Here is a 7,579-nt window from a genome sequence, read left to right on the forward strand (position 1 = left end):
TTTATACTCCAGAAAGATCCATAGGACAGTAGAATGTGATCCAGCACAGGCTCAAGTGGTGACTGAGCATCTGCATTTTAAAATCCCAGCCTACAGTGTTTGAACTATTACCCTATTTGTTGAATTTACAGTCACAAAACAACATTTTTTGTCTTCTCTCAGCTAATAATTTTTTTCATAACTTCTAAATATACTTTAGCTTGACGAATCACATGATTGTGATTCAGGTGCACTCACAAACATGTCTCGTCTCTACGCCTGGGCTGGTCTTTTGTTTTGGGGCTCCGCCTCCTGTGATGGGAAAGTACGCGAAGCACAGTACAAACTATGGTTTTGTTGTTGTAAGACCAAGATTATAGATTGAGTAAGTATCATTAGAAGCTTGCCCTTATCCTCTTTGACATTACGTTTGTTGAATTAAACAAAGTAGATTGTCGCCAACGCGTCGTTCATAGTTTTTAGTTGAATGCTAACTTTTTGTGCGTACTGAGTTTGCGACTGTGCTAACACTAGTTTTGTGTGACTTGAGCTAAAGTTAGCCATTTCCTTCGTTGACTCGTGTAATTGCGCTTACAACATTTGTAGTTTTCTGACATTGTCTTTCACAATTACTTTAAGTTTGTTTCGGGATACAACTATTGATATGAAGTGTTAAAATAAACTAATTAGAGCTAAGTAATGTATTAGCCGCTAGCTTAGTGGTTTGCGGTTGGTTAGCTGTCATGCTAGTCGTGGGTGTTTGAGTTTGTTACGACAAACAATTTGCCAATGGACTATTACTCTTAAGAAATTACTTTTATTTAATGTATTTTGACTTAAAGCGTGTTATAACATTCTTAACTTTTTCTTTTTAGGACATAAGTTTGCGTTGTTGACTTGGATAGAATAGCCTGCTAATGTCAACGTTAGCAACTAGCCTGTACATGTAAATGCTTTGCACTAGAATGGACCTGTTGAACTCTCAGTTCCTGGACAAGATGAACAATAACATTGGGAGACTGCACTACGACGGTAAAGTTGCCTTTTTATTTCTGTTGACATGTCATTTTATTTCTGTTTATGTGACGTCGTCTCTCTTGTTCTTATTGCGTTGACGCTATTGGCAAGTAACAATCAATTGCTTTAAATTAAACAACCGCGTATTGGTGCGAAGTAATTAATTGCTGCAGGTGGTGTTTCACGTTTCTTAATGATATGAAAGACGTTTTATAACCGCGAATGTTATAAAATTCAAGCTTCATTTAGATTCAAATCTAAAAATACTTTATTGTTCCCGAACGGAAATTGAATGTTGTTGTAACTCGTGTTATTTCAAATTCTTCTGAGTTATAGTATAAGGATGGCTGTTGGTAGAAAAAAATCTCTTGTAGCGGTTTGTATTACAACGAATTTAAAGAAGCCTCTGACTGAAGATACTCTTGTTTTCCCCAGACAGTCTCATAAAGAGGGTTGTCAGGGTTATCCATAATTTTCCTGATTTTATGAAGAATCGCAAATAAAGCACATAAATAGTTGCTTGGTCACTTTTGGTAAATACGTGAAATGACCCAGATTCTTGTTATTCAAATATAACTAAGAAATATTCTAAAATGCTAATAATTGTCTTTGTTTGTAGTTATTTGAAAACAATCCGTCAATTGAAACTAGTAAAGAGTGTTCAGTAAAAACAAATCTTTTAATAAATAAACTGTAACATAGAATATAAGACATAAATTAACTGCTGACCTTTTTCCACAGATGAGTCCAGGATTCCCTCCCTGCCTACTGCTGTGCCAACCATAACTGGGCCTTCCCCACACTGCCCAAACAAACGGAAGTATGGGGACGAACAAATGGAAAACAGACTCAACTGTGATGACGACCACATGACCAAAATGAGCAGAATGTTTGCTACTCACCTGTAAGCGCGCTTAAGAGCAGAACAATTTAATTAAGTCTGCTGAAGTTTCTTATTCAGTTTTGATTTGCATTTAGAAGTTGGAAATCAGGGAAATTTTCTCAGATTGAAGCATAACTGATGTGCAGTTATGCTTCCTCTAAATGTCAAAACCCTGTAGCAGTTTTCCTACATTTATGTTAATGCAAGTGGAAATAAATTGAGGTAAAATTGAAACTTTTCAGGCCCTTTTCCTCTTTGTAACATCTTTGATTCTCTAATCCTCATATTACACCTTCTAATGTTGGCTCATAAACGTCAAGGAGATTCAGAAATATGTGCAGAAATATTTGCTGCTGACTCAGTTCACACCTGTACCTGTGTGTTCTCTTTTAACTTCTGAAATGGGTGTTGGAGAAAGCCTTCTTCTTTTGAGAGTAACCTCTGCTTACACTATATTTTTATTATAAAGGTAAAACTGGTGAGCTGTAAAGTGTCCGCAGAGATGCATCAGTGAGGTTGATCTCTGATCTCCGTTTGTTTTGCTCAGCGCTCGTCCGTCTGCTGGAGACAACCGCAATGAGCACTGGAGCCTGAGCCACAGTCCTGTGGAGCGGCCTAACCCATATGCAACCATTTCTGGCTACGCTATAGACCAGCCGCTGGCTCTGACCAAAGGCCACAGTGTCATGAGTGGGACCGCAGAACGGCAGCAGGTGCGTCCATATTGACTGAAATGATCAGTAAATGATATTGTATGAACCGCTATAGTCCTCTTGCTGATTGAAAAATACATTTCAATTTAGCTTTAACCAGTTTGTGGAACAAGACTGAATTAAATTCTGGCATTAAATGATTGTTCATTTTTGGCGATCAGAGCAGAAAACTTCTGCGTAAAAGAAATTGACAATCTTTTGCAAAATTATCACTTTATATTTATAACAGATGTTTGGAACTTTTATTCAAAAATGTTTATGTTCACACTTTAGTTGTATAAAATTCATCAGAATTTTTCATTTTCCTGTTTTCCAGAATCGGCCCTCGGTTATCACGTGTGCTCCAGCAAGTAATCGGAATTGTAACCTCTCACATTGCCACATGAATGGCTGCACTCCTCCTCCACCTGACGATCAGAGAAAGACCAATGGTATATATATATATATATTTTTTTTTTTTACACTTTATTCTCTTAATCTTGTTAAATTGGCTCATTTAAACGAACCATTATTTTTGAGACACCGGTGTTGCAATTCCACATTTTTCCCCTTAAGTGGTAAAAAAATATTCATAGACATCGGACAACAAAGTTCTGAGATTTTTCAATGCTGAAAAACTCATCCTGCTTTGCCTTCATGTTTCAGTAGAATATTTACATGAAATTACTTAGTAGGTTGAACATGAAGACTTGCTGTGTAAATCCACTGATGTTTCTCTGAAACTTCATATTTTCTCTTAAATTTAGCAGAAATGATGGCAGGGTCTTTTATAGCTTAGCTAAAGTTTAGTTTCCCTAAATGATATTGTTTCACATTAATTGAATTAATTTACATTTACAACTAGTTAAAATATTTTCAAGTAACTATTTTAAAATTACATTACTTTTTTCTTTTTTTTTAACTTTGTAATTGAAGTTCTTGTTAATAATCTCGTTCTGTCTTTGTCCTTGTTTTTCCAAAATGTTATTTTTAGCTAAGACCGTTTGCGACTCCGTCATTGAGGAGCACTTCCGCCGCAGTCTTGGGAAAAACTACAAAGAAGCCGAGGCTGTGTCCAATTCAGTTTCTATCACGGGTTCTGTGGATGATCACTTTGCAAAGGCGCTGGGAGATGCCTGGCTTCAGATACAGGCCAGAGGTAGCAGCCACCAGACTCCAGAGGATGACCCATAAGATGGGGGAGGAGGGGATTGAAAGGGATCATTTTATTATTCTCACTTCTTGCCAAGAATCAACTTCTCTTAGCCAAGAACAGTGTAAGACGTGTGGTGCTCACATAGGTGGTTCCTCTCTGGACATCAAGGTCAATCTCGTAGAACACTCTGCTCACTTTTGTCACTTAAAATTGATAATTTTCACCCACAAAGAGGGAACTAAATTTTGAGTCATTTGATAGTTGTGGGAAAATGACTAATCACACTATAAGTTTCTGAATATAGATTCCCAAAGTTGTCAGCATGACAACAGATTTTTCACCTGCCTGTCATTCGATTTGATAGCCAAAGACCTTCCAGCCTTTCTCCACCAGCCTGTAAGCCATATTATCTGTTCTTTCATTGCCACTCTCAGATCACACTGCTTTTCAATCAATATTACTTGAAAATGACAGCTATGTCTCTTTTGCACTATTATGTTCTTGACCTCTGGTGTCACAGGTTACCTGTTGGAAGTAATGTGCAACAATGCGTTTTGAGATTTATATGAGAAGATTACTGCCTTGGCCTTGTTGCTTTCAGAAAACACTAGATCAAACTCATTTTTATGATGATGAACTGGACTTATCCACTGTTTAATAACTTTAGTTTGCTTACACATTCACTAAATCTGATAACATATTTCCACTAACATCAATCATAGTCAAACTTTAATTAGAAAGCATGATTCAAATAGCTGGTTTCTATTACAAACTTTATCCTTATACTGTGTATTTAGCCAGATTTTATTTTTTATCTGTGATATCTTAGAAATAGTCACTGCTGGTACAGTTGTACTCCTTGTATTTTTTTGTATCTGGTTTTCATGACTCTACTTGGGTGCATATCTTGGCATCCATCAACAAATCGCAGCCTCTGGCAAGGCTGTCTGCAGTTTTACCAGCTGCATTGTTGTTACTCTGTGGAGCTGGATGTTGTAGCTTAACACATGACTGAATACGGCTAAATCTCCTCCTCTGTATTACAGTTGACAAGCAGTGACTTTATTTATTCTCAACATGTTGATTTTTGTTGTGGAACTTTTGCTTTGGAGAGGATTCCTAAACTACTTCATTAACAAAGAAGTTGATTTTCAGTTTATTAATACAAGACAGAAGTAGCCTTAGTTTTTAAGTTGCATTGAACATTCCACCAATGCTGCTGATCTTTAGTAGTCACATCAGTTGCTTAGCTGGTACTGTTACAACATTGTGTATTTGTGTTTTTTGTTTTCCCCTAAATCTAAATCGCGTTCTAATGTTGCCAAAATTCTTATTTCATGAAGTAGGGCTTAATAGAGTGCCATATTTCTGATAAGGTTGATGTTTAATTCCTAGATTCAAAAACTTATTGACTTTGAAAGTGTTCCAACCTTCTCCTATTTGGTTTTATTAAAATCAGAAATTTTAATGTATTACAGTGGAATTAAACTTTTCACATTGTGTTGAGGGACAACCACAAACAAAAATGTTTAAATGGGATTTTACATGACAGGTGAACACAACGTTTCACATCATTATGATAGAGGAAAGATGCTGCAAAATGTTCAACATTTTTTACAAATATGTCCTGTGCCTTACTGATACTTTATGAAAGGTCTGGACTGGGTCACTCTAGCGATTGTACTTTGATCTACACGGTTCCATTACATCAATGTTTGTGTTTCTAATGTGACTAAATGTGACAAATTATGATACTTTTTTTACGACACCACATGTGATAGTGTGACATTTTTGATAACACTAGATGGTATTCTAAGGTTCTTTTTCTATTATTAACAGTTTAACTCCCATGTTTTTAGTAATATTGATTTTTCTTTTATAAACTATATAATCTTTTCTGCTTTATTTTACACATCCAGGACCATCATTGCGCGGTGCGGAATGATCAATGTTTGGTTTCCTTTCAGCGTCATCTACATGCGCTAAAGTAGATGACACTTCTACTGTGTAGAATGACACCAATGCAGCTTGTCTTCTTAAATGTTCCATTAATAAGTGCAGAGACAGTTTTCTGACATTGAGGCTTCCTTCGTGTAGACTTCTGTAACAGGTTGGAGTTTAAGCTTTCTGTATGTATTTGGAGAAGTGAGTGATTTATGGGATCTGCTTGTTTGACACAAGTAAAAGTTTCACTAATGTATTTGCCGGTTTTAGGCCTATATTTAATTTTTTAGAGTACCTGTATCTTTTAAGACTGTATAAAGTTCTGGTTTTAGGAGTCATCCTGGTAGAAAAATATAAAGGGTTTTTCATCTTTTTTTCTCTGGAAGAAAACACTTTTTGTACTTAAATATTTTCAAAATAAACTTATAATAGCTTCATTTGCACATTTTTGTTGTCCGTTTTTCCTGCAACATATTTAACGGAAAGCTTTCACACCAATGCCTGATATAATGGTATACACAGTTGAACTAAGTAAAGCGTTTGGCTGGCGTTGCATTACAAAATATCAGCATTTTTAGATTATGATGGTGATTTGAAAGTCCTTTCCAAGCATACTTCTTTCCACATTTAAAATGCAGCAAACTACTAATTTTGTGTAAGCGGAATGAGGGTCTTGAGTCGAAAAAAAAGCAGAATAGTTTTACGTATAACATGCACTCAGTTTATGTAAAATATCCCTGATTTGAGCAGAACATTGAGGAGTATCTGAAATCCTGTAGTACGGAGACGTGGGTACAGATTTTTAACTGGACTTTATTTCTAAGGTTGTATGCCAATCTCAGGAGGAATCCTCAACTGTGGGTAAGAAGGAAATCTGAACCTTGGATTACCATAGTAATCTTAGGTATAATAACTGAAAGGAGCAATGCACTAATCAGAAGACATTTTAAAATTAGTTTTGCTGCAGAGGTTTACATCTTGTTGCTTCAATAAATGCCTTGTTTGCCAGGTGATCCCAAATTTTATCTGCTAGATTCTGCCCAGTTGGGTAAGCCAATCGGTTGCATGACAAAAAGGTTGCATGGCTGATTTGGAGCTCTTGCAGTGATGTTTCTAGAGCAAGTCAAGCACAAACTGCTATCACTCCGTCTCTGTACTCGTGTCCCTCTGGTCGTTATTTGAAAGTTACTGCGATTCACAGGTGTGCTTTTCCACAGCCTAAAAGGCTTGTTGACAGGTTGGCTTTGTAACAACTGTTTATTTAATGTCTTTCTATTTTCTACTTAATGATCATGTGTGTGCAATACATTCTACAGCCAGGCTGGCTTATTCTCGACAAGCAGCTGCCATTTTCCCCTGGATGTCAACTGCAGTCTCTGTTTGTTTGGTGCCATGGTAACTGACGATTAAAAATCTGCAAGTGTGACATGATGAAAATGTGATTAATATTCTGCTTTTTTTTTTTTTGCAAATGGCACCTTTTTTATCACTGTATATAATTGAAATGCTGTAACATTGAACAGCTGAGCCCTATGGGTTTATGGTTTTTTTTTACACTGACCAGCAGATGGCACTATTATGCTTCTCTTGAAGCGCTTTAAAACTCCTGGATCTCTGGAGACCAAACAAAGAGGATCATCATCCCCAGACAATTGGAATGGATGCTGCATATCTTTGATATGTCTTTTTGTGTACTAAATATTTCCTTTTGATACAGTAAATATCAAATCGGTTAAAAAATATATTGTGACATAATTTAAATAGTGTTTTAAAAACACCATCACAAAATTATGCAAAATATCTTTACATGTTCTATGTTAAATTGATGTGTACATTTAGGGAAATGCCAACCAGGCCATGTGGGATTATGCAGAGGAAATCTACATTTTTCTAGTTCATGTAAAAACA

At 36.2% G+C, this 7,579-nt stretch overlaps 1 protein-coding gene across 2 annotated transcripts; it reads left to right on the plus strand.

Annotated features, from left to right (window-relative positions):
* The first annotated feature begins 224 nt into the window (after window positions 1-224).
* On the plus strand, window positions 225-6,108 carry vgll4a (vestigial-like family member 4a). 2 transcript variants are annotated; one of them, XM_081609113.1, is made up of 6 exons: window positions 225-364; window positions 944-1,011; window positions 1,738-1,900; window positions 2,427-2,592; window positions 2,909-3,023; window positions 3,566-6,108. In XM_081609113.1, the coding sequence occupies exons 2-6, from the start codon at window positions 945-947 to the stop codon at window positions 3,763-3,765; spliced, it is 711 nt and encodes a 236-aa protein (XP_081465239.1). In that variant the 5' UTR covers window positions 225-364; window position 944; the 3' UTR covers window positions 3,766-6,108. The 2 variants fall into 2 exon arrangements, with proteins under 2 accessions (XP_081465239.1, XP_008412333.2); XM_008414111.3 differs by having other exon boundaries at window positions 237-364; window positions 855-1,011.
* The last annotated feature ends 1,471 nt before the right edge of the window (window positions 6,109-7,579 follow it).

The sequence above is a fragment of the Poecilia reticulata genome, chromosome 7 (genome assembly GCF_904066995.2).
Source record: "Poecilia reticulata chromosome 7, P_reticulata-male-v2, whole genome shotgun sequence".
NCBI lineage: Eukaryota > Metazoa > Chordata > Actinopteri > Cyprinodontiformes > Poeciliidae > Poecilia > Poecilia reticulata.